The following is a 27,527-nucleotide window of genomic DNA, read 5'->3' as shown; positions in this document are numbered from 1 at the left end:
GGGTATTCCACATCCGAGAGAGGAGATGTGATGTAGCGTAGCAGCAGACAACAGTGTGAAGTCTTCTGTTCTCTGCCCTTTGACTGCTGGACAACATTTGTAGCCACTATGTGAAGGTCTACAGCGCCTACCACACCAGCCACCACATGAGCTCCAGTGTGCCAAAACACACGGAAGAAGTCTTCAGGGAAACTCCCTCTGTGCCAGTGCTTTCTCCAACAGTCTTTTTGTTCTCAAACATGATCATTGGATTTATTAACAAGCATTTTGTTCTATTCAACATAGATATTCTATACAGCTCCACTTGTTAACCCTCTTTTGGACTTATTACCTGAACTGTGCTATTCAGTCAGTGGGCTGCTTTATTCTGCTTTTGCTGGGCTCTTAATAGCCATCAGGGCACACAAAGCCTGATGGGAAATCACAATCTTCGCACTAAGAAGGGGAGGAGCTCCCTCATCTGACTATGTCCACTAGTGCCTTCATCTTCAGATCTCGCCTATTAGGGCAGAGAGACTGAAGTGGTGAAAGATGGTGAAGGCATGGGGAAGGCGGAGCCTTTGTGAGCCCCTCCCATCCTGCACCAGGTGTACGTGGGGGAGCAGGTACCCTTTGGCCTCAGAGCCATACTGAGATTAGAAGTGCCACACCATTCACAGCCATTTCTCTGGCAGCGGTGGCAACCACTCCTACTGCTGCATGTGGTGATGTCTTATATCCTGAAGCTTACAGCAATATCCGTCACTGCTCGGCTGGCGTCTAGTGATCGTCATGCAGTTTTCACTCATTACATCCATGAAATAACACACCGGTGATTAACACACATACTTAGAATGCTGCCTAGTGCAAAGGTGAAATGTATGTGAACAATTGGAACAATTTTAGACCCAAATTTAGCATACAAGATGCTAAAGCTAATCTTCACTCATCAGGGAGAACGCTAAGTCAACGCTAACCAAAACTCACAATGCACAATAATTAACGCGTGTTTTCTGTTATTAGTATTAAGATACTCATGACCCATCACATGCCCCTGTGCCACATCGCATACTCACATAAATAATGAGCCACTTTCGGAAGATTTAGTTATGTAGTTCAAGACTGGGATTTGTCTTCTAGTTGCCCTTTGATGAATAAATCAGATGTAGACAGGTAAGTCTGGTCTGTCCTTCAACAGTGAGGCAGGTGTATTTCTGCCTCAGTAGTTAGATAAACCATGGTCAAGATGGTACATGGAAGATTTACTGAGTGGACCTTTAATTAGCTGCATAGGCTAGTTTTATGTTTCATAATTTATCAGGTCAAATTATGGGCTCATAGAAGATAGGGTCTAAGTATCAGATGGCTAGAATATATTTTGCTGATTCTTAAAGTTAACCAAGCTAAACTCTTTTGCATTCAGAAGCTATAGCCACTGCATTACTGCATCCTAACTGATCCCAGCTCACCCCAGCTCATCCCAGCTTAAGTCCACGCCCTGGTTAGGCTGTTTCCCAGTCACCAGTTTTTGAAAAAAAGTTGAAGCATTATCTGCTGAGGCTTAGTCTATAAGGGCAGTTTTTCAATTGAAAAACAACTTCAATAACTTCAGTATGGGATTTATTCAGTGTACTTTGTCAGTGTATCAAAATGTGCTGAACATGATGGCAGGTAGTTTTGAACAGTTGCTAGAGAAAGTATATATCTGCTTTTGCACAGATCTGTTGGACCTCATTGAAGCATCATACTGTGATTTGCCCTGGTGTAACGTAGTAGTATGTGGGAAGCGAACATGACAGCTGCTACCTGATGGGAAGAAGTTCATGCTGGATCTTCTCCTAGTAGATTATCTGGCAGAATGTTCATCCTCTTTCCAAAGATGGACATAATTGTGGGCTTATGACAGCACGCATTCTGAATGATGACCTAATACACAAAGTGTGTTTGATGCTACATCATTAAATAATTAATACAAATATGTATCAGACTATATTTAATGTTACTGTACATTATTATAATTTGCTGCTTTTACTGGAGAGTCTAATCTGAGCCCTGAGTTAATCTGTCAGATCAATGTTGAAATCTACCTTGTGAAACATTTCAGTACCTTTACTGATGTGATTCAGTAGTACTTAACCAGCCTCAATCATTAGGCATCATGCCTTATTTGCTCTCAAGCGGAGTTTCCAAGCTGTGTGGACTGAATGCCATTTGGCACTAGCAGAAAATAATTTGTATAAGAACAGATACAAGTGTTCTTCCTCAAGATATATGTGAAAAGCCAACAGTTTTAAAGTAATTTACATACATATAGTGTGTTATAAAAATCATTCCATTTATGTAAAAAGTATGTACAGAAATATGACATTAAAAAAGTAAAATCTTTTTAAGCGCAAGTCTGTGAAATTGTGTATCTTTGAGTGTATCCAACATCAGTACTTTTTCTTTAGGGTAAACTATAAACAGATGAATCTGTTGCACGTATATACCATCAGTGTAATGTAGGTGTGGCAGGTTGTTATAAATATGCCTGATTTTGTGGACATCAGATTTACTGGGATTCTCCCACAAATATATTGATATCATATTGATTACTGAACCACGTTTATCACAAAATTGTAAAATGTGTTTTTTGTTTCATGCAAAAATCTAGCAAGAAACCTCACAAATGTATATACGGTCTGTCTCCCCTGCCTGAACGCTTAGGTCAACCAACACCAGCCGTATAGATGAACACCTTATCTATACCTATACATTTATTACAAGGACTTTTAAGTTAATTGGTGGGGTTTCTGTGTACCTAATGTACACATCGTGACTGGAGTCGTACCAACCACACTGCATTATACAAGGTCTGTACAGCAAATAAGCCCATTCCAAAGTCGTGTTTTCTTAGAGGAAGCGTAGTCTTGTCTCATGTTCAAAGAGCTTCTTTTCTTCTTCAGAGACTGGGTTTCCTTTCAAACTGTAGATGAGTAGAAGTTAAAACGACAACAACAAACACTACATTAGAAAAGCGACTCCGTGACGCACTGAAGAATCTCACTGGATTAGACAGAAGAGCAGTACATTCAATTGTTTTGATGCCAATAAGATCAAGGCAGTGTCACTACTTGGCTACAAAATACTGTATAAATTATTGTTAGCGTGATCTAGCTAGATAGCTAGATCTGTTAATTAGACTAGTTAATTGGACTAGATTAGTGTTTAACTAACTAGACAGTTGATTCATTTACCAATTAAAAAAGTAGTTCTCTGGGTCCTCTGGGTGATTTTTTGCTTATTTTAGACAGTGAGCACTGCAGATGTGTTAAGGTTTGAGCATAGATGTTACAATTTTAAAATGTAATGTTAGTTAAAAAAGATTAATTCTAATCATTCTATATGCATGCTAGCAAAATAAGTGCTGGTGTTCATGCTTATGCACCAAATTGCATAAGCATACACACAACTTTGCAAAGTCATGTTAATGTGCCTGTAAGCAATAACCACCACTAGCAAAAGATGTAGTTTTTTTATTTTCAAAATCTTAGTCAGAACCTTTTGCAGTGTTGAACTGTGTTCAGTATCTAAGATTTTTCTTTATTGTAAATGATCAACTGGTCTTTTAACATATTTTTAATTGCAAACAATACTATTTTTCATGTAACCATATAAAAGTACATGGACCTGTGAGAAATTTGAAACTTACTTTATTTCCTTCAGTGATGTGTTGTGAGCCAGGCCTTCAACCAACAGTCTGACCCCAAGAACAGTCAGCTGATTATCAATTAACCTGTGGAAGTTTTAATGGGCAGAGAAGATTTATGGCTATTGTTCCATAGGTACTTTTTTCAGTATCAAAATTGCAAAAGGACATTTTTTTTGGGTAATTGGGTGCTTCTAAGGCAAAATATTGATTCCATGGAGCATTAAACAATGAATATGTTTATCAACACTAACATACCACTAAAATCAGGATTACCCAGGATTAATGTGAAAGAGTGGTGTGTTTGCAGTAAATATTCTCTGGCTTCTCCTGAAGTGAAGCACTCTGGTAGTTCTCTTCCGATTCACCTTTTTATGGGGGCGGGGTGTAGAAGTGTAGGGTGTGGGGTGCAGGGGTGTAGGAGTGTAGCAGTGTAAGGTGTAGGACTGTAGGGTGCAGATGTGTAGGGTGCCGGAGTGTGGGGTGCAGAAGTGTGGGGTGCAGGAGGATGTAGGGTGCAAGGGTGTAGGGTGCAAGGGTGTAGGGTGCAAGGGTGTAGGATGCAGGGGTGTAGGATGTAGGGTGCAGGAGTGTAGGGTGTAGGGATGGTGAAATGAGGCTCTAAACTGAGGTTTCAAAGGCACCTTGAGCATTTGAAGTGCTCCTGTTTCCAGGTGTGACTCAAATCAGTCATCTACAATGAAGGTCTTTATTATACATCAGCACTTATAACTGATGTCACCTAATCACAAAGAAGCTTCAGTGTTAACAGCCATGATGACATTTGATTCACACTGTTTTTTAGGTTTCAGCTTGTTATTTATAATTGCATGTACAATTGTAAGGTAAGTTGGTAAAATCATGGTCTGATTGATATTTCTATGCATATAATACAACTCTTAGCCATTGTACCCTAAATGCTGAATGGGTCTAATTATAAATAGGATTAATATGATTTTAATCTTATTTACATTAATTTTATCTTTTAGGATTTAACTTCATCCTAGTGGTCTTTCTTCAAAGAGTGATGCAAGGCAATATTTATAGAATATATATTTATAGAAAAGTCTAAGGAGTGACTGCAGGAACACTGATACATCAGTTTATGTTCTTGTATAACAAGCAGGATGTTCTTGTATCATCTCAAATTCTTCATCACCAATAAGTCTAATTCAGTACTGTCATCTTCTCAGCAATAACATACAGATATACAGATGAACAACCCATAAACAGTTGACCAGTGCAAGCGGTGAGCATGCCCCTCTACGTCTGAGTAACAGTATAATAGGGAGGCCAGATGGTAACACTTCCTCCATTGCTTTATGTTCAACCTGCCTCATTGTTACTAACCCAAGTGAATGCCTGGATGACAGCGTTGACACCTCAGATTACCAGACAACTCTATGACCTTGCGACCCCAGGTTCTGAAACGTTATTTACAGGAAGGTAACCTAAAGCCTGAGTGAATAAGTACAATTTTTTGTGTGACCCTATTGGGTGTTCATTTACAAAGCTTGACTGTCCTGTGGTCACACATCAATACTTTTGCAGTGTCTGACAATGTTATGTCAGAACAGCATGAGCACCAAGACTGCTAACATTAGAGCTAATAATGTTATGACATAAGCTAGCAGGCAGCCTTGTGGTCTCCAGGGGTGGCTATGGGCTCCCTGCATCTCAGGAAGTGCCTCTCCCTCCTTGTGCAACATTTCCTCGGTTTCAAAAATGTTTACAGGCAATAACCGTCCTCACCCCTCACTTACATACAGGCAAGCAGTTCCAGCAGATGTAGCAGAGCCAGAAAACATCCAATAGTCTCAAAGGAAGGTGTGTGTCTGCACTAGCCCTCTACTTTCCTGACTCAGACCTCACTTTCCTCGAGGAGGTAGATGCCGCCGATACAGACACCCTGGTTAGGGGCAATTATTTTTCAGTGATCAGGATCCGATCAAAAGTTCCATCCCTGCACCTAAAATTCCCACCGGCTCTCTCTGGTTGAAACCTTGATGTGGGAAACCACAAGCTTCTGGCCATGAAATAGTGAAATGTCAGAAAGAGGTGGAGATGATGTGAGATGTTAACTAATGCCGATTACGTAGGAGTTTACATGCAACAATGACACAAGATCTCCCAAGTGTAAAATGGAGACAAATTTAGTATTATATCGCGATCGATTCTTAGTGTTGACATGTAACTCCCGCAGTAGCCCAACTCAAAAGTAGCCTAAAAAACCGCACCCCGCGACCCCAGAATTTTTACCCGCAGCTGGACTTTCAAACAAGCCCAATTTGGTGTAAAAACCGCGAACCTGGCAACTATGCTGGGAAGGAGGATGTAAAATGAAAAATGTTTAATCAAAGCTCAACAATACCCTAAAAACATTATGATAATGATTTTTTTCAATGCTTGTGGTTGACAGCAATTTTTAAAATACTTTAGAAGAATGTTTTGAAGCTTTTTAAAATGCTGTGAAAGGTACAGATATATTTTGGGGAAAAACACATTAGAATGTTGTCTTCATATTCCTCATTAAGAAAGTGTAAGAAACTGGTAAGACTTACATGACATGCGTGAGAGTTGAGTTAATCCGTAACGCTTCAGACAGATCTGACGCTGCATCATCTGAAATTCTGTTTTGAATCAACCTAAAAAAACACACGAGGCGAAAATATATTTAAAATAAGTAAAGACATAAATTATATGGTTTCTGGCAAATATGTAATATGTGTCTGTACATATGTTTAGCTTAATTAAGTATATGAATGCACAGAAAGGTCTCAGAAGAATTAAAACCTCACCAGAAGATATGCAGACTGGAGTTCTGCTTTAGAGCTTTTGCCAAGTGTTTCCCTCCATGAGACGAGATGCCATTTGCAGAGAGACTGAGGATAAAATGCGAATGTTCAAAGGCTGCCTAGAGTTTCATATTGAATTTGGGGCAATCAAAATTCTGCCTAGTTAAGAAAAAACTTCAGTACTTAAGTGTGGCTTGATCACGATAGTGAGACTTTTCATTAGCTACTTCTGTCATTTGGTAATATTGTAATAGTTCAGACTCCTCAGCTCAGATTGATACACATATTAATAATATAACTAGGGTAGCGTTCTTTCACTTGCGCAACATTGCCAAAATTAGAAACATATTAAATATTAGTGATGCAGAAAAACTAATCCATGCATTCATATCCTCTCGTTTAGATTATTGCAACAGTCTCCTAGCTGGATGTTCTGGTAAATCGATAAACAAACTCCAGCTGGTTCAGAACGCAGCAGCACAAGTTTTAACAAAAACTAAAAAAAAAAAAAAAGTTTGATCACATTAGTCCCATACTATCGTCATTACACTGGCTGCCAATTAGATTCCGTATTGACTATAAAATACTTTTATCAACATATAAAACGCTGCATGGCTTAGCTCCAGACTATCTTAGTGAACTTATTGAACAATATAACCCAGCGCGTTCACTTCGCTCGCAGGACGCAGGGTTATTAACTGTTCCTAGGATCAAAAAGATCACAGCAGGTGGAAGAGCCTTTTCTTTTAAAGCTCCACAATTGTGGAATAATCTTCCTGCCTCTATTCGGGACTCAGACACAGTCTCAATGTTTAAAACTCGATTAAAGACTCATCTGTTTAGTTTGGCCTTTGATTAATCTGTTACATATTTACTACATCTCGTATCTTTTCTCCGAGGTTCACCTGGAGAGTAACATTGCAGTCGGAGCCTACAATACCAGCATCGGTGCTCCGACACGGAATGAAAGCCTGGCGTTCATCAACAGACATTTACAGTGACAATATCATAACCCAGAACTTTCATTTTTACCTTTACTTAGTCTGATTGTGTGATTTGTGTGTGACTTGTGTATTTGTCTGTATTTTGTGTAATTTGTGTGTTAACGGGCCGCCCAATGGAGGATGGGTTCCCTTTTGAGTCTTGGTTCTCCCGAGGTTTCTTCCTATTCCCCACCATCATAGGGAGTTTTTCCTCGCCACTATCGCCTTTGGCTTGCTCATTAGGGTTCTGGACCCATAGTATTGTTAACCTTTTAAATCCTGTAAAGCGCTTTGTGACAACATGTGTTGTGAAAAGCGCTATACAAATAAACTTTGATTTGATTTGATTTGATTTGATTGACTTCTGCTCCAACTACTACCCAGTGTATGGGGCCGAAATCAACACATGAATCAAGAACACAACAGTCCAAGTCCCTTTATATTCCACTATGTGGCACATTAATGCACCATAGCATAAATATGTTTGACAAAGGTGAGACCTGAGATTAGTCAGGCTGGGGTGATTCTTTAACGCTTCACCAAAGGCCTCAGCACCTTCATCTCCAATACTGTTTCCCCACATCCTATAAAACAAAAGAACAGTTTCCAATAAAAAGTAGGAAAGTTCAAAGATTTATTGTCTGACTCGGCAGTCTACAGATCTTCTTACCCCACATCAAAGATGGATTTGCTTTTCTGAATAGCTTGGGCAAGGAACCTTGCACCCACACTTGTGATGCAGTTGTTTCCAATCCTAAAGAAATGGTACAATGGTAAATGAACACTGGTTTATTTACAAATGTCCTCATACTTTTATCTGATCCCTGACATGATCATCTTGTACTGTCCATATACATTTGCAATTCAGTCTGTAAGTATTATTTGCAAAAGAAATTAAGTTATTCACTGATGTCAAAGGAGGCCGGCCCCAGCAGACAGGGGATCCGCCCACTTATGACACACCACTCCCTGCTCACAATCACCAATTCTGACCACGCCCACTCATCATCCCATACACCTGTCACCTGTCTCCTGATTACCTCTCCTTTATTTAAGCCTACAGGTACCAACATCCAGTGCTGTGCAATCGCCCCGAGCAGCTACTCTACACTCTTAGAAGCACGACTGCACAACAAGATTCACCTGCGTACTGTGACCCAGAGTAACGCTACTGTTTGAACTGCTTTACGCTTCTTGGACTGCCTTTCTAACAGCACTACAATGGACAATAAAGATATTTCACTGCCATCTTCATCTCCCTCTTTCCTCCCATGACAACTGAATTTGAAAACAACTTCAACTGCAAGTTGAATATCTTGGATTCCTACTTCACAGTTGACAGGTGAGGACATTCTTCAATTATTCGTGCCACATGTTTGGCTCCCACATCTGTGATGTGATTCTTGTAAAGTCTGTATTTAACAATGTAAAGAAGAAAAGATTAATTTCTATATCATTTTTTTTAGAATTTCTAAATTACATATACATTATATTAACCAAAGAAATAGCTTATTAGCTCACCCTAAAACTTTGACGATTTTATGCTTGATAAGTTCCTCAGACAAAACTTTTATGCTGCTGTCTGTGAGCTGATTCACACAAAACCTGAAAGATAAATCAATAACTGAATAAATGCAGCCAGTAAATTTTTATATTAATGCGATTCTGTTTTACACAAAGTTATACATACTGGTAATATTGAAATGGATATTTAGTCTGTATATTTGTTTTCTTTTCAATTAGAATCAGTAAAGTTCAGATGATCTCTTACCTTACTACGGTCATTTTGCTGAAGGAAGGCACAAGCTGCTTCACACCGTAGTCGTTGATGTTGTTGTTGTCCAGGTCAACGCCCAAACACTTCCGGTGGTGATGTAGCACAAAGTTGAGGGCGCTGCAGTCAGCCGAGTAAATGTTACAGTAGGCCAGCTTGATGTAGTCTGCAGAAATGCCTTTGGCTGTTAGACGCGCTACATCTTCACTGTTGGTCTCAAATATGCACCGCAGCATCCACAGGAAGTTGGGCATTACGTGGACCTTACTGCCCTTAATATCTGTGCTGGGGTAGCGAGGGAGGCCCCTGAGGTGGGTCTTCACACTGGTGGACAGGTAGGACTTCAGAGCCACATGCTTTCTCCTCAGGTGAGCTGGTGCTACCATGTGTTCCAAAAGCACTGCGTTGGACTTAGAGAGGAGGCCACATAAAAACAGGTTGGCAAACTGAAAATGCTCATTGTTTTGGAAAGGGTCTGTATCTGTAGGACGCGAGGACCTTCCGAAACAAGACAGGCAGGGGAAACGTGATGTCTTATTGTACTCACATTTGGCAAAGAACCTAAGAATTCCATCAGGGGTGATGTTTGAATCAAGCACAAGAGAAAAGGCAGTCAGGAATGCCTGGAGGGTCAAATGAAGAAACTCAAAGGTAGCAGCATCTCCACATGCATCGTAGTGACGGACAGGTCTCAGAAACCCAACCTGAAGATCCTCTTCACTCAGTCCACAGGACAGTACCTCCTCCAGGCTGTAGATGAAGCTGCTCTTCTCCAACCCCAGCAGCGCTAGTTTAGCAAAGGCTGTGAGCATCTTCAGTCCTGCTCTGAACAGGTCAGCAGTGCTCTGCACACTCCTCTTCAGCAGGCCTTGTTTTTTAGTTTTACGGCTCAGGAAAACCTCACAAAGCAGCAGAAACACGTTTGTCAGGGTGATACATGAATCTGGCAGCTCAAAATTATCATACACAGACTGAAGGTGCTTGAAGGTCTTGAAGATGATCCAACTGAATAAAGGGACAGAACAGAGACCACATAGGTGAGGGCTGGCATCCAGTTGAACCGACACCACTGTCCTATGCTCCTTGTTTGGAAAATGCAGAGCAATGTACTTCTTGAGATGGTCTGGTGAGAACCCTCTCAGAACTACCTTCTTCTGTATGATCCTACTCTGAATGTCTGTGCCAGTGCGTGCTGTCAGAATTTTACAAGAACCTCTGAGCAGTTTTCCACAAAGCAGGTTCATGAGAACCAACAGTGGGTGAGTCCTTTCCTCGGGCGAAACCACCTCTGGCACATGGTCTAAATCAAAGTCCTTTTGGATTTCGTCATAACCATCAAATGTGAAAATAACGGTTTGTGGAAATCGTAGAATGTAATTGAAGACATCGTTGTCTGGATCCTCATCTGGATAGCAGTTGTGCTTGAAGATAAGGTCCTTCAAAGAGATTTCATCTGTATCCTTGAACGCACTGAACATCCTACATCTGAACTTGAAGAAGAACTTTGCTTTAGTGTTCAGCTCCCTCTTAGACCACAAGTTCTGAAGTTTCTGGAGCAAAACTGACTTGCCAACACCGGCATCACCAGTGATAAATATGGTCTCTGCCTGCTGGTTGAACATGCCTTGTTCTCCTAGGATCTCATCCAGATTCTTCAAGTACCCCAGACTCTCACCTTTGTCATTCATGATCTCCATCTGTGAGTCTGTGTAAAGCTCCTCCAGAGGTGTATCTTCCTGCTGAGAATAGGACACCAGGAACTGGGTGTCTCCCCGAAGCTCCTGCCTCAACTTCTCACTGTATTTACTAACTGAGGACATAAAATTGTTAGCACATTTAAAAATTATAGTGAAAAAATGTTTGTTATTATTCTGCAATCATTAGTTGAAACACACTCACTTGGGTCTGTATTCATCACAGGGATTTCCCTTACAAATTCTGCAGGCTTGTACTCAATAGTATTAAACCATGGTCGAAGATCAATGTATGCATCATAAGCCTCATGGAGAATGTGAATAAAATATGCACAGGCCTCTTCTCCTTTGTTCTGAACCAACTCCAGGATTTTGCGTACCTGTATAAAAAAAAACATGTTTATTTAATATTGGATTTTTTTTTATTATTATTATATTTTATACAATAAATTATGCAAAATATATAACACAGCTACAAATTTCAACATTGAGTGGAGGGTTACATGCCTAAAAGTAAATGAAGAGGGGAAAGTAGATAAAGGGATGGGGAGACCAGACATAAAAATGTGAAGCTTTAATCCATTGCAGATGCATTTACACACACCTGGTAATCCTCTCTATGAACTGAATTTACGTTATTTGTTCTAGTTTGTTCAATTCAACCTGTGCTGATGTTTGCTTCTCTATTAATTAGCGCTCCTAGCTATCACAACAAGGCCGTTAGTTTAGATGTTTATGACTTTTTGGTGTGCTTTTGGTGTGCATCCCATCATGCAATCGTAGCAAATCTTTCCCAAGTGGGCAGAACCTTCATACATTCACGACGAGACCTCATAGTCTGATTTGCATTTGTCACATACTGGATAATTAACTGCATACTCCTGCTACCACCAGTACACAGTATATGAGTGCAGTCAACAGGGTCTAGTAAACTATTTTGGAACAGAGTCCTCAACTATTTTGATGGCAGTGCGTCTTGTGGTACATGAGATTTGACTGGCTGGGCTTAAGGCCACGTGATCTGGTCCAAAAATCATGAGACTTGAGAGGCATTAAAGACAGTGTAGCCAACAAGACCAGGGGGGTATTCCAAGAAGCGGGGTTAACAAGCTCTAAACTTAACCCTGAACTCAGAATTGTCTTACCCCGATCTGACATACTCAGAGTTTTCGGTTCCAAAACGGCGGATCGGAGTTAAAGTAATCAGGGTCGCTCAACTCTGAGTAGGTTGACCCAGACAGAAGCGGATTCACGCGTAACTATGAAAGGCATTCTTAATGGAACGCAGATAAATAGGATTTATCATGGACTTAAACGCGAAAATCAGCCGAACATCGTATTTCACACCACTGTAGCTTGAAGTATTAATGACTGCGTATGCAGAATATTTAGATATTATTAAACGTAAATGTAATACTGCGGTAGCTGCTAGAGAAAGGCAGTCAGCTTGTCAAAAAAATGCCAACAGAGTTAATGCGTGAGTGAAAATGATATTTTTATATTTAGCAGAAGGGTGCGATTATATTATTTTCTCCACCTTTATAATACTGTATTGAGTTTTTAAATATTTTTTTATTGAACACTTACTAATTCCAGGTCTAATCTGAGTGGTGTGAAACACACATGGCATCAGATAAAAATGAAGTATAAGAATATTGTACAAAGTGGTATGGCTGTACATAACTATATCTTATTCTTAAAATATATTATAAAATTATATAATATATTATATATAATATATATTATATATTATATATATTTATTTACAGGAAAAATGAAATAATGAAACATAACTGTGAATTTGACTGTAATGTATATTAAAAGGTTACAGGGTGGATGGTGGGGTGGGTGGTGGTGCATGATTTAATGTGGAAAGCAGTGATTGCAGATGGAGTCTCTGACAACTCCACCATCTCTATTGTCACCCACATGCATTTAAGGTTCCTCATCTGTGGGCATGTCAGAGATGGTAGGCTGTCGCTCTTCCTGGATGGTTGCAATGTTGTGTAATACCACATATGCCATTATTATGTGGCACGCCCCATCAGGGGTAACTCTGCCCTCCTTCAGGCACTGGAACCTGGCCTCGAGGATTCCTAGGGTCATTTAAATTCTTGCCCTGGTTTTGCTGTGGGCCTGATTGTAGCGGGACTGTGGTCCAGGTGCAGGATCTGAATAGGGAGTCATGAGGTAGGCCTATAGGACAGGCAGGGATACCCTCTGTCTCCATGAAGGAGGCCGTCATGTCCTATAATCACACTAGGGTTTGCAATGATTTAACTATTACACTGCATGTGAACAACTAGCAAAACTACCGCAGGCCTACTCTGTTCAGATTTGTTGTACAGTGTGGAATCATACACGGATCCTGGCCATCTGGCTTCAACATTTGTGATGAGGTGGGAAGCATCACATATGACCTTGATGGGGAGAACGGTCAGTTACAATAGCTACGTTATTTTTGTTACCATTAAAGATAAGTACATTATTCATTAAGGATTATAAAGGTTAGTACCTGTACATTAATGCTATGGATGAATTTTCATGTTCTAATGGTGCTGGAATAGGTAGCATATGTAGGTTCCATCAATACAGCCAATCACTCTAGGAAATTCTTAAAATGTAAATGGAATGAAGTTCGTTATATATTGCCTCTCCTTTGCTTAATTTCTTTATTGTCCGTGTGAATTAAAGACAAACCAATGATGCTGTGGAATTCCTCTTTGATGTCCATAACTGGCTTAAGCCCAGGAAACACCACAAAACCGGGCACTAGTCATTTTAATGCCGGACATAGTTTTCGGACAGACCGACATACAGCAGCTTTACTGACAGATTCCGCATCTCCCACACTATAAAGAAAACTTCCACTAGCAAAAACGAAGACCGATATATAACAATCTGGAGAGAATTTAGAGCTGATCCGCGATGTGTAATATTTGAAATGTTATTATAATAATAAAGTTATTGATGTAAGTAATGGATTGTGCTGAAAACGATAACGTTCATTAAAAAATAATCCGAAAATGATACTAGGCATATGTCTATTCGGGGTTTTATAAGGCGTTCCCGACGAAGAACTCAGCGAATAAACTGAGTTTCAATATCCACATGATCTTCGAGGAAAGGACACGTCATGATGACGTGTTTGTAACTCTGGGTCAGGTCCAAGTTAACATGCCAGCGAGCAGGTTAGCTTCAGAGCGTAAGTTGCTATAGTAACTGACTCCGGTTCTCTCTAAGCTCGGTTTCTGGAACGGAAAACCTCGAGTTTCCGTGAGTTAACTTACCCGGGTTTTCTCGCTTAACCCGCTTCTTGGAACACCCCCCAGTGCTAGCAATCTGTTTGAAGCCTGTGTTAAATCTGAATGCCTGCATATATACACATTCTTTCTGTAAGCAGAAACATGTTAACACACATACATGGTATATTTGATATATCATTAGTTAATTGAACTGGCTGTTAAAGGAATGGAAACACAGTTTGATCGTCATGTTTGTCATCATGTGGTCTTTTTGAAACACTGTTAGTGTTACTGTAACACTACATGCTGCGTCACTCAGTGGGCGTGTGCTGCAGTGTTGTCAGTACCTGATCAGCTTTGGTTCCCGCTCGCTGGATGATCTCAATGTCTTCGTTGCAGATGAAGCCATTGATTCTCAAGTTGTCTAAAACACACTGTGTGTTTTTCACCTGCTCCACTAGAGTCTCGCGATGGACCGTCAGTAATCTCAGTGACGGGACGGAACCGAGCGGAACTCTGCCGCTCCCCACACGGCCCGACAACATTCCCCTTCGGCGTGGGAGCGACTCTCAGCAGATTAATGTCCTTAGTACATTAGTTAATTTCGCTGTCGAAACACACTTGTGTCGTCTTCAGTCCGATGTTCTGGTGGAATAAACGCGTAAAGCCAAAATAACAATGACTAAATCTGTCTACGTGAAACAGCCCGCCTCCAAAAGACGACACCAACCGACCCGAACTGGTGTCCCCACTATTCCGGGTTCCGAAGTTGTTTTCAGCTGCAGCCGTTGAAAAACAATCGGTCCCAATCAAGAGTGAAAATCCGTTCACTATGAAGAAAAGCGAAAGCGGAAATGTAAACAATAAGGCCAACTTTACAACAAGAGTTGTTGTTGACAGAAGAAGACAAAGTAAATTTTAAGACATTGTGGAAAAGCTTCGTTGTGTCTGCATGTGTTGTATGTTTTGAGGAAGTGAAACCAAAAAATGGCTGAACGCAGATGAAATCTGACTTAAGTACATAAGATTTTCTTGGACTGACTGTTGCTGTCTCATTGGTTTGGAGTCATAATCTTAGTCGCCCAGACCACAATGAAATATTAATGAGGAAAATGTAAAAGTACATTAAAATGCAAATGAAGTAGAGGTAAAGTTTGTGAAAATTAAAGTTGAATGAGAATAAAGATTAACTTAAAAGATATGAAAGATAAAAGATGCCTAACTGAAAACTAAATAATTAAGATTGACTGACTGATTGGTAAGAGATATGACATTGAGAAAACCTTTACATTTAGACCCCATCTGCTTATAACATCACAGCAAGCATTACCATTCAACAACAACAACAACAAAAAAAACCATTAACAGATGAGAATGTGCTGCAGTAGCATCACTGGTCCTATGAAACTGACCAGTGATGTACAGGTTAGCTGATGACTCACTCAAATGAATTAAGGCTGTGGTCACCAACAGGCAAAAGTGGCACCTTTTCCTTCACGTGTGTGATGTCTTCGTCATTGGGAGAACAGGATGTGGATGTGTTTTGGACTGAGAGGAGAGAGATTTATACTCAGGGTCATAACAGTCCAAGGTCTCATCAAATGGGCAGTGCAAAACAGACGCGTAACCAATGTGAAGGGACATGTTAATACAGAACTAAGACCAGACTAGATAAACAGAATAACTTAGACATGGGCCAGAGAAGGAAAACCACTTACTGAAGGACAGAATGGAACCAGGCTTGGAAATAGAAGAAAAACCACAAACACAAATGAGCTGTAATGAAACAAATGATCAGCAAACAGGAACTGAAAACTAGGGATATACACAAATTAAACAACAAACCAAACTAGAAACAGCTGAACCTAATACCAAAGGGCAGAACTATAAATGATAAAGACCTGGCAAAGTAAACTAACAACAGAAGCAAATGGAAAACCAAAACAAGGAAATGACAGACAGACAGACAGAGGAGTGTTTAAACAAAACAACAAGATTGACAAGTGGAGGCTAAACGTGACTATATGTGTCATTGAATTGTCATTTTGAGAAACACTATTACACGACATTTCAGTTCCAGTTTAGACCGCTTATGTGCTACTGAAATCCAATATATATGTGTGCAGTTGTTGGCAGTGTGAATGACCAGATCAGCATTCATGTGATTTTTATTTCAGACCAACTAAACATTTGGAAATATTACTGTCTCATTCCTCTTTGTCCTGTTTTCTGCTGCACCCACCAGTATGAACCAGTACGTATTTAATATGTACCAATTTATATGGGGAAATTCAACTGTAAGTTCCAGAAAACTACCCATTGAAATACAGGCTGGGCTACAAACTAGTCCCCTCATTTCCATGTATGGTACCATGACAATGTGGAAATGTTGCTTTGAAATCTCTGCAAATTATTCACCATTCTGTCTTTCTGTTCTGCTCAAAGAATTTCTGTTTTAAAGGAAAACCTTATACAGAACCAGGACAAACATGCAGTACTGAAATATATTCAGAAAGTCTTACATTAAGAAACGATGCAAAGTCATGATGACTTTGTGAAAAGTGTACTGGGAACTGAGGGATTTAACAGTTTCATGTAGAAAAACCCACATTGGAACTTACCGTGAATAGAACAGTGAGCCCTTGTTTTTCCTGTAGACCTCTGGTCTACTCACCTGTTGTCAGACACCACAGGCTCATAGACAAACACCTTCATTGGTTACTGTGCAATTCATCCTTGTGATTTCTCATGACAGGACTCGGTGCCCAGCAAGACATCAACGTCATCAGCTATTATGCACAACAGATCAGTCCATCCATCTATTTGTATGGATGGTGGGGTAAGCAAATATTTCAAAGATTATTTATCATATGCAGGTGACTGTTAGGATGACCAAAGTGAAATCCCAACATATGGGTCATGCCTACGTATAGCTGAATTTCACAACTTTAAAACAGATCAGAATAATCGATTCGCTGTGCACAAATGTTCTATTGCACTTCTATTGCCTGTCTATGACTCCTAATTCTCCTCCCACAATTTCCTTGTTTCTCTGTGATCAAGACAAACAATTATTAAGATTCAGATTCAGAAAACTTTATTCATCCCGGGGGGCAATTGAAGATCATGTAGTGTGTGCAAATCTATGTCAATAAATCAACAAATGATAGGAAATTAATATTATGTAGAGGGAGACATATAGTGATTCTGAGATCTTGAAAATTGTGTAGTGTCCACTAGACTCAAAGCCAGTTTACACTCACCAGCCACTTTATTAGGTACACCTTGCTTGTACTGGGTTGGATCCCCCTTTGCCTTCAGAACTGCCTTAATCCTTCATGGCAGATTCAACAAGGTACTAGAAACATTCCTCAGAGAGTCTGGTCCATTGTGCAAAAAAGGTTTGTACAATGAACATGAGAAGGTTCGCCTTTGTCGCCTTTGGCTTGCTCACTGGGGGCTAGGACTCGGCACTTGTAAAGCTGCTTTGTGACAACAACTGTTGTAAAAAGCGCTATATAAATAAAATTTGATTGATTGATTGATATATATATCAGTGCATACATCACATATCTTTCTTCTCTGAGGTTCACCTGGGGAGTAACACTGCAGTCGGAGCCTGCAATACAGTATCAGACACGGAATGAAAACCTGGCGTTCATCACAAGACATTTACATTGACAATATCAACACTTTCAGAACTTTCATTCTAGTTGCCTTATACTTAGCCTGATTGTGTGATTTGTTTGTAACTTGTGTATTCATCTTGTGTGTTTTTGTGTAATTTGTGTGTTAACGGGCCACTCAATGGAGGATGGGTTTGCTTTTGAGTCTTGGTCCTCCCAAGGTTTCTTCCTATTCCCCACCATCATAGGGAGTTTTTCCTTGCCACTGTCGCCTTTGGCTTGCTCATTAGGGATTTGGACCCATAGTATTGTTAACCTTGTAAATCCTGTAAAGCGCTTTGTGACAACATGTGTTGTGAAAAGTGCTATACAAATATATTTGATTTGATTTGATATATGTATGCAAAACTCTGAAAAGTTTCCAAGTTTCCAACATGCCAAATTACTTCACCTGAAAAGTACTGATGAGTAAAGTGATTCTGATCATAATCACATAATACAAACCACATTTTGTTCATATCAGATTTTTATTTTCCTACAGGATATTTAGAACTACAAAATTATTTTGAATAAATCATAATGACATGAACTGACATTCTATTAGTTTGAGGGTCATGTCATTTAATGCTGTACTGGAGTAATCTGTGATCTTGGTGCGTAATCTTGTTATTTGCGAGAGCAGTTGGCGGTGCAGACTTTAGAGGGGTGCTTTTTTCTTTTCTTGGACTTTTTGAGAGCTTTTTCTATCTTTTTCATTACAGGCAGTGAACCATCATACTTGTTGGTTTCAACAGCCTTGAGCTTCTCCTGGTAGACCTCTGGTACCTTGTTCTGTTCTGCACCCATCACCATCACCTAGGACACCAGGAACACAGTATTATATTAGTATTATATTATATTAGTATTATATTATAGTATATTAGTATTATATTATCCACTCAAAACTGGCAGCGAAACACTTTTTTGTCCATCACTGCTTCAGCGCAATGTTTTTACTTCTAGAGTACCTGTTTTAACCAAATGGCTCCAGCTGAGAAGGATTAAACTTTTTCACTTAAAGATCAGGCAGTAATAAATCTTCATGAGGAAACATGCATTTGCCAAATTAGCTTCAACAATTTTAATGTTGTAATGCATTGTTGTTTAGCAGCAGTGGAGGATCAAAACTCAGACCTGTTTAAATTAAGAGTTAGGGTTAGGGTTACCCTAACCTTTGTGTGGACTACATCTCGAGGGAACGTGAAGTCATGAGCAAAGCTAGAATGTCTCAATCATATGCTCAAGGATAATATCCTTGTAGAAAATAACAAATAAAAGGATTATACCTTTAGGTATTGTGGAGATGGCAAGGCATGGGTACAGTTGTTCATGATGTAAGTGCGGCAGCTGAGGTCATGGTCAGTGGCCCATACAGACACCTCCATAGGACTATATATTCCTTGTTTTACTCCCTCTTGTCTAGTATCACACGGAGGCACACACACACACACACACACACACACACACACACACACACACACACACACACACACACACACACACACACACACACACAGTATGAAAGGTCACAGTCATCTGATCAGTATACTGGCGTCTGTCCCTATGAAGAATGTACCTGTCCAGATTCTCCAGGTCAGGTGTGTTCATCCTCCAGACCAGGCCCCACACCTCTGCTCCAGGGCGTGGCTCAATGGTGGCTACGCCCCCATGCCAACGCCGACTGACCTGCCCCTTGTGGTTCCCAAAAGCAAGCTTATAGTCCTACAGAGGTGAAAGTCATTAACATGAGCTGTTTTTGGTAATGGAGCTAAGTATTTTTTTGCAGATGTTCATTTATTTATATACTTTGCTGGGAAGGTTATATACATGAAGTTCTAAGGTTTTACAATTGATAGTGAAATACTGAGACGTGATCTATCTGACTGTGTGCCAGAACTGATTTCAGTCAATAAGAGTAAAAAACAACATATGATATACCTGAAGCTTAGCCACACAGTGAATTCTTGCTGAAGGATTTTCTAGTTGTAGTCTTTCCTTAAGCAGATTACTTCCATAGGCGAAGTAGAAGAATGTGTCCTGGGGGTCCGTAGCGTCCAAGATCTCTGTGGGAGGGACCAAGTCCAGCAGTAAAGTTTACAGATTACACATCCACAGTAGATACATACACACTTGGCATGAAAGGGAAAACCTCTCTGACTTTCTGATTTTTGAGGATGATCATGTGTCTGCTGTAAATGTCAGTGAACAGCCCTCTAGTGGCCATTTGGCACTACTGCGCACTGGCAGGACTGCTGACTGAAACGCTGCAGGTTGGTTTGTGGTCGTGAGTTTAGTCCGTTTTGCCTCCTTTAATTTAGTCTTTATTGCAGCACTGGAGGTGCTACGTCCCCTCATGAGGACATTTTGTCTACATTTAATTGTTTCACCCTGACTGGGCCTCAGGAACTCAGACCACCCGGCTGTCCTGCTTATCTGAGGGAGTTGAACAATGTTCTCACCCTACATTAACTCCATCTTTAAGTAATCTTGACCTTGTTACCTCAGAGCATTTATGAGATATTACACACCCTGTGAACTGAGTTTCAGAAGAAAGCACCAGGAAGGTTGAGCAGTGTTATCAGCTGAATGTGATCATAATGAGCTTCCACACAGGTGTTTCCTTTTTATAATAACATGTGACACTTTACACAGTCTTACAACTTGAACCTCTTACATTCTTACACTGTGTAACGTACATGTCTATCCATACTGTGCTTGTGAATAATATGGTCAATTATTTCTTTTAAGCTGTGTAACCCTACTGCATGGGTCCTTGAGCCCAAGGCCCTTTACCCTCTCAGATTAGCCCAACAATTAGCCTACATCTTCAAACATGAAGAAGCAACATTTCTGTAAAAAGATACTTTAAAAAATAGAGCTTCGCCTGGGAACACACAATGTACTATCTCTCTCTCTCTCTCTCTCTCTCTCTCTCTCTCTTTCTCTCTCTCTTTAGCAACCAGAACACAACAGCTCCCGTGATCAAAAAAATCTCTCTCCCAATTCTTAGCTGTCACCTCTGATGAGAAGCATGTGACATAAGTGTAACATTTCAGACTGTTTCAGATCTTTCTGCCAGGGTGTAACGAGCACTTACCGAGCACAAGGAGAATCAGTGCAATCCCCAACATGCTGTCAAAACGGCATCTTTTACAGAGAGCCATTGTTCTTCATTCAGGCTGCCGTTTCTTCAGGATCTGTGTTTAGAGTGGGTGGATCCCATCCCATCTGGCTTTAATCTAATTGTTTATCTAAAATCTAAAACCTTCCTCCAGTGCTAGTTTTGAGGGTGTCCGATTTCAGATCATGTGATTTAGTTTCAGTCAAAGCTTACCCATTTAGTTTCTTATCCGTTTTACGGAAAAGACTTTCAGGCTGCCCAATAGGGGCATGTGGGTAAAACAACGAGTCCCATCACTGTTTGGGAACGTTGGTGTACGTTCTGTCCCATCACTGTTTGGGAACGTTGGTGTGGTTCTGTAGGTTCAGCATGTCTTCTTGCAGCTGCCCTGCTGTTGTTCCTCAGATCTCATCAAAATCAAATAATACCATAATTGTACATTTACAAATGTATAAATGTATTTATTTGTACAAAATACAGAAGAATAGTATTTTTGCATTCTCTTTGTTGATGTCTGTATTATCTTCCATAAAGGAAATAGGTTATTAATATAGTCATGGTTATTTATATGGTTGTTTAAATCTATATGCAGTAATGATGAAAATTGTTTAGGTCTGCTCTTTAGCCTGCTTATGACCATAGAGTTGGGAATAATATAATTGTATACTTATATTTATATTTTATATTATATAAGTATACTTATACTTTATACATCCTCCAGGTGAAGGTATTTTATACATCCTCTATGTTACCAGGTCCTCTGGTAACATCTCTCCATATCATAGGAGTTGTAACAGTTGTGTCCACCGAATATGCCAATCCATCATCACCAAACATGTGTTGATGGCTGAGATGTGAATGTGGCACAGCAGGATAAAAGAGCACCAAGCACATAGTGTAAATATGAGGAACCATAATGTGATGTGATAGCACCATTTTCATGTAGAAGACACGTCCTTGGTAAACACCTACATTATTTATAAAGAGTACAGCATTTGCAGGGTGCAGCAGAATTCAGGAAGACAGTGGTAGAGGGAGAGATGCCTCCAGCAGGCATAACTATTTCTTTGATGGAACAGCTTGGCCAGAATTCTGCAAGAATAGAAGTCTATTCTTCTAGGGTGACATGATGAGATAAGACTGCCTCCCCAGAAAAACCACCCCTGTGGTCCACACACCACGATTGCTTCAATCAGTTACTGATAAATTATTTTTATTTTTTAGTTGATTTGGATCAGATTGGTTTGCATATGAGTCCTATCTCCTCATCCATTTCCATTCATATTTTGAACTTCTGGTAGGCATTCTTGTCCAGAGCAATTTACATATTTATTATTTGTTTTCATACAGAGAAGAGTATGGATGTGTATTCGTGCTCACAAAGACACCGAACAGAGTTAATAATAATAATAATAAAACAACAACAACAACGATAAAAGAGTTGCTCTTTACAAACTTATATAAGCTTCTGATGTAGATTCACTTTCATAAATCTATTCAAATTAAACATATTTTAGTTCTATAAATAACTAGTGGCTAGACAGAAGCAACTGTTCTTGACTGTTCATCTCTGTCGTTCAAGGATGGAGACGTCACACAGGCTCAAGGCAGTACCATGTCTGGCCACCAGAGGTCAGCCTCACTGAGTTATTAGTCCCTTTCCTCGTGTGCTGTCATCTGTTCTCTCTCCTGTTCCTCATTACCCAATTATTTATCGTGTGTATTTAAGACCCTCTGTTCCTTTAATTCAGTATAATGACTTGCTCCTTTGTTATCAACAGTTCTGAATGTTTTCAGCGTTATTTGTCTACACGTTATATTTTGTCTGTTTTTCTAAGATGGTTCTCAGTTCGAACCTTCACTTCACACTGTTCTACTCCTCTGGACTAGTCCTCAGGGTCTGCTTTCACCCATATCATGGTTCAGGATCAGCTATAGATCTCTGGGTCCCCAAGCTACAATATAATAATATGAGAAACTCTGTAGAGTAAAGATAGATAGATTTAGAAGATATATGCTGCAGTGCGACTGGTCTTCAATCTATCCAAGTTCCAGTGGTGGACGAAGTACACCAATTATGTACTTGAGTAAAAGTACAGTTACATTGCATTGAATATTACTCAAGTAAAAGTATTCACCTCAATTTTTTACCTGAGTAGAAGTATAAAAGTATCTGCCTTCACTTAAGTATTAAAAGTAAAATTAAAAACATTTTTTTCTTAGCGTCACATCAAAACCCCTAGGCCTACTCGATCAACAGGTGAACAGGAAACAGTGCCATACATTTGCCTAGCAAACACAAAACACTCAAAACTAGCCTATATTATCCTCACGACATTCATTTCCAAACTTTATCCATATTAATAATTCACACTAGAAAGGTAGACAAGTAGACAAACCGTTTAATATGAAAACATAATACCACCAAACAGAACAATAATTTCGAACCGGCCACTTCAGACCTAGCTTGGGGGACGTTTTCTGAGGTTATATATTGTCCACCACATGGCGGGACAGGAAAGCTAGAAGCTAGCTAGAATTAGAAGCACCTAGAATTAGAACTGTGTGCAGCCCAACCAACTGAACTCATAATATTAAACTTGGCCGAATAATTAATAATAATTAATATAATAATAATTTTGCTTCACTTCGCTCATATTTGCTTGCCTTCATCTCCCTCATAGGAATGAATTGCGAAGTTCGCTTTGCTTGGCCAAATTCGCATGTTTGTGTCCCCGGCTTTAACGTTTGATGTGGGAGTCTCCTGTGTTAAACTGGCGCTTAGCATCTCCACAGATTGCAATTTGGGTACTAGCACATTGCTTTGGATAAAAGCATCTGTTAAATGTAGTGTATTTCAATGTGATATAATTAACCGGGGTATATAAACCACCCTGTTGGTAGTACTCATCTAATGGTGAACTTAGCTCGATGTATTTATTTAAGTTTGACGGCGAGTTCACAAATGATGACAGCGATGTGTTCTTCGGAATGCAGAGGAGGAATACGAATCATTTTTTCTTTTTGAGAAATTCAAACAATTCGGCTAAATACAGCCAGGGGTGTTGGGGAAAACCATCTGTTGCAGCCATGTCAGATCCTCAGCCATTTAGCGTACAAATCTTAATCTCTTACTGAGGGCTGATTGGTTATAGTCTGTGACACGGTACACTTTGACCTTTCGATATTTTATTAAGCGTTGATTTAAAAATAAAAAAGGAACGAGATTTTTCTGTAAATGTAACGAAGTTAAAAGTAAAAAGTTTCACTTTGAAATGTAGTGAGGTAAAAGTATAAAGTCTTACCAAATAAAAGTACTTGAGTAAAGTACAGATACATGGAAATGTTACTTAAGTACAGTAACGAATGACATTTACTTCGTTACTGTCCACCATTGCCAAGTTCTCACATGTGACTCCTCTGCTACGCTCTCTTCACTGGCTTTCCAGTAGCGGTATGCATCAGATTAATTCTCTCTCTTAAGCTCCAGATAAATTCTTTCTTGACACATGATCAGGCTTGACCAGTAATTTTCTCATAACAACCATCTTGGAAAGTTGGTAGGGGGCGACATGGAACTGAACAACTGCGTTACATATTAGGTGGAGCCAGAACTGTACTGGTGGTGCACATGGGGCGTTGAGATGGTGGGGGACATGAGGTGTGGAGATGGTGGTGGACATGGGGCGTTGAGATGGTGGTGCACATGGGGCATTGAGATGGTGGTGCACATGGGGCATTGAGATGGTGGGGGATATGGGGCGTTGAGATGGTGGTGGACATGGGGCGTTGAGATGGTGGTGGACATGGGGCGTTGAGATGGTGGTGCACATGGGGCATTGAGATGGTGGGGGATAAGGGGCGTTGAGATGGTGGTGCACATGGGGCATTGAGATGGTGGTGCACATGGGACGTTGAGATGGTGGTGGACATGGGGCGTTGAGATGGTGGTGGACATGGGGCGTTGAGATGGTGGTGCACATGGGGCATTGAGATGGTGGTGCACATGGGGCGTTGAGATGGTGGTGCACATGGGGCGTTGAGATGGTGGTGCACATGGGGTGTTGAGATGGTGGTGCACATGGGGCGTTGAGATGGTGGTGCACATGGGGCGTTGAGATGGTGGTGCACATGGGGCGTTGAGATGGTGGTGGACATGGGGTGTTGAGGTGGTGGTGGACATGGGGCTTTGAGATGGCTGATCCAGAGCAGAGTCACTCAGGGAGGATCAGGCTACTAAGCTCAACCCTGAATGGCCCCACACATTCTTCTGTTGGTCTTCCACACATGTCCTGTTGGTCTTCCCCTAGGGGATCTCAGCCTGGGCCAGGTCCCAGTCCCCAGGTCCCAGTCCCCAGGCCCCATGCCCCAGGTCACACTCTAAAGCCTTTGACCAAATGAGAGCTATCCTGTCACGATGCTGTCACACCCTCAGTTCTCCATTATTATTAATAACCCACTATATACAGCAATACAAGACACTCAGATTGATGAGCTCATTACCAAAGGGAAAGATATCTCTATGTGGTTCATAATTATTCCCAGGCAGGGCATTTAAGTAAGGATTAGACACTGAACCGCCTAATGGCACAATTCCATTGGCCAGACATTTCAGGGGATGATTGCAGGTGGTGTATGTCATGCCTCAAATGTCAGCTGATTAATGTCCCTGTCTTCCCAAGAGCACCATAGTGACCTCTTATCCTAATAAAGGGGTCCTTCCACAGAACTGGCATGGAGCTCTTCAGACCTTTTGGAGTGAAATGCACTGAGGTTTTGCTTTCTTTTAGTTTTAATAAACTGTGCAGTGTGATGTGGCGTCACTTACACGCACACTCATCCTTGTTGTCTCCTGAGTAAAGAGACTGTGACTGATTGAAACAGAAGTGTGGGAGGTACTGCAGGTACAGGAGGTATAAGAGGTATAAGAGGTACAGGAGGTATAAGGACTCACTGCAGAAGGTTATCAAAATCTGTAAAACCATTTAATAAAAAGAAACACGCAGAAACTCTATCTCTCTTTAAAGGTCTGTGCCTTTCAGCTTTAAATGGTCAACATAGTATTGTCTTTTTAGGAAACCCCAGCTGAGTTGCTGTGCACTGATTTTCACATCTGTCAAAAAATAACACCCCCTTTAGGCAATATTTGGTATCTCCCACCTGCTCAGCCACTCAGCAGGAAACAGAATGTCCAGGCCAAAAGTATTATGGGGGGCTGAGCTTTTAGAAAAACAGCTCTTGAGGATCAGAGGAACACTTATGCAATAAATAGTTGCTTTTGGGTGTTTAACCAGTGGGATGCTTCCAAAAACAAGACTTTATTCAATTATTCAGCTGTTTCCCTCACTATGGACACCCCTAAGTCTCATGTGCAGTTCTGTTGTACAGGCACCACAAAAGATTTATTTAAGACAAAGAGTGTTATGTTAAAATGTTAAAATGTATTTAATTCATAATTTTCATAAATTAAACTGCAGTTCCATTTCATAAGGACTTGTATAAGTGATATGAGCTAACGCAACAAGGTGGCATGTATCTCTCAAAGCAGGAAAAACACACAGTAGTAGTGAGCTACTGTTAATTCATTGCTGTTAGTCTTGATTTGCCTTACTAATAAACAGGTTAATTTTAAGAATCATTATCAGGGTGTTCCTAGTTTTAAGGTTTTGCTCTATACCTTACAGATAAAGAGTATTTCAGTAAATAGAACTGAGATTGTATCTGAGTCACGGTGCTGGTTAAAGTGTTTAAATGCATCAGTGCAGAGGCACAAGCTGGTGTGCAAGTGTACGTGAGTGCTCTGCTGGACACGAACCAATGGCTTATAGATTTTCTACCGAGCCTCACAGACGTGCGTCTCATTCTGCATCTGTCCAGCATCCGAAAATGGTTGTCAGCGTTTGGAGGAGCTTTTGGGATGTTTGGGCCTGAAACTATCAACACCAAAACAATGGAGAGGATGCAGCGGTTACAACAGCAGCTGTGACAACAAAGGCTCTCCTTTTTATTTGTTTCATCCATGTTGACCTGTTCATGTAGGCTACAGCAGACAAACAAATGTCCTCCAGAGCAGAAGGCAACGTATATATGAGCACATCCATTCTGTGGTTTAAAAACCATGTGTCATTTCACAAATATGACGTTTTTTGTTGTTGCTGACGCATGCGACTTGTGCAAAAATGTATCAGTGTGCACATGCGTGCATATTTGGAGAAAAGTTGTATGCACATTTTAGATAAAGGTCAATTGCAGTTATATAAACTGTCAAAACAGGCATATTTAATCTGAAGAATCAATCTGAATTGAACTATGTGACTTGGAAAGTAAATGCAGCCTTACAGTGGCTAAAGAAATTGTTTAAACAAAACTTGACAAAGGTAGATGCAGAAAACATTATGTACACTATTATGAAACTGATTATGGTATTATGAAACACTATTATGAAACCTCATGTGCAATCAGAATTTCTTAAAATATATACTGCTTGTCTCAAAAGTAAAGAAACACCCATTTAAAAGAATATACTTTTGTGAAGATACAGAATGTTGCTTTTCTTAGAAATCAGCCAGATGTTTTGGTGAAG

General features: G+C 40.3%; 4 protein-coding genes across 9 annotated transcripts in view; 2 read left to right on the top strand and 2 right to left on the bottom strand.

Moving 5' to 3' along the window:
• Positions 1-10,559, top strand: part of znrf2b (zinc and ring finger 2b) — a 44,148-nt gene extending 33,589 nt beyond the window's left edge. The window contains exon 3 of one of the 3 annotated variants that reach the window (XM_077012132.1): positions 8,509-10,559. In XM_077012132.1, coding sequence (XP_076868247.1) covers positions 8,509-8,624 — 116 coding nt within the window. In that variant the 3' untranslated portion in view covers positions 8,625-10,559. Of the gene's footprint in view, position 1; positions 2,376-8,501 lie in introns of those variants that run through there. The other 2 variants (XM_077012133.1, XM_077012131.1) reach the window with 2 other exon arrangements.
• nod1 (nucleotide-binding oligomerization domain containing 1) lies at positions 1,583-14,703 on the bottom strand. Of its 2 annotated transcripts, XM_077012123.1 has the most exons (12): positions 14,506-14,700; positions 14,204-14,306; positions 11,119-11,293; positions 9,217-11,029; positions 8,967-9,050; positions 8,774-8,857; positions 8,116-8,199; positions 7,946-8,029; positions 6,466-6,549; positions 6,229-6,312; positions 3,671-3,754; positions 1,583-2,944 (listed from the first exon to the last, which is right to left on the bottom strand). In XM_077012123.1, exons 1-12 carry the CDS (start codon positions 14,565-14,567, stop codon positions 2,872-2,874), a joined length of 2,814 nt encoding a protein of 937 aa, XP_076868238.1. In that variant the 5' UTR covers positions 14,568-14,700; the 3' UTR covers positions 1,583-2,871. The 2 variants fall into 2 exon arrangements, with proteins under 2 accessions (XP_076868238.1, XP_076868237.1); XM_077012122.1 differs by lacking the exon at positions 14,204-14,306 and having other exon boundaries at positions 14,506-14,703.
• The window catches only part of slc6a20 (solute carrier family 6 member 20), a 42,049-nt gene continuing 23,185 nt past the window's right edge, over positions 8,664-27,527 (top strand). For 2 of the 3 annotated variants that reach the window (XM_077012125.1, XM_077012124.1), the window contains exons 1-2: positions 8,664-8,787; positions 16,914-16,997. In XM_077012125.1, the coding sequence (XP_076868240.1) occupies positions 8,717-8,787; positions 16,914-16,997 (155 nt within the window). In that variant the 5' untranslated portion in view covers positions 8,664-8,716. The remainder of the gene's footprint in view (positions 8,788-16,913; positions 16,998-27,527) is intronic. The other variant, XM_077012128.1, reaches the window with a different exon arrangement.
• Positions 18,293-21,080, bottom strand: ggctb (gamma-glutamylcyclotransferase b). Its single transcript, XM_077012134.1, has 5 exons — positions 20,921-21,080; positions 19,762-19,886; positions 19,400-19,545; positions 19,110-19,242; positions 18,293-18,639 (listed from the first exon to the last, which is right to left on the bottom strand). The coding sequence occupies exons 1-5, from the start codon at positions 20,985-20,987 to the stop codon at positions 18,451-18,453; spliced, it is 660 nt and encodes a 219-aa protein (XP_076868249.1). The 5' UTR covers positions 20,988-21,080; the 3' UTR covers positions 18,293-18,450.

This window comes from Brachyhypopomus gauderio, chromosome 7 (genome assembly GCF_052324685.1).
Source record: "Brachyhypopomus gauderio isolate BG-103 chromosome 7, BGAUD_0.2, whole genome shotgun sequence".
Classification (NCBI taxonomy): Eukaryota; Metazoa; Chordata; class Actinopteri; order Gymnotiformes; family Hypopomidae; genus Brachyhypopomus; species Brachyhypopomus gauderio.
This window is presented reverse-complemented; position numbering and strand designations above follow the sequence as displayed.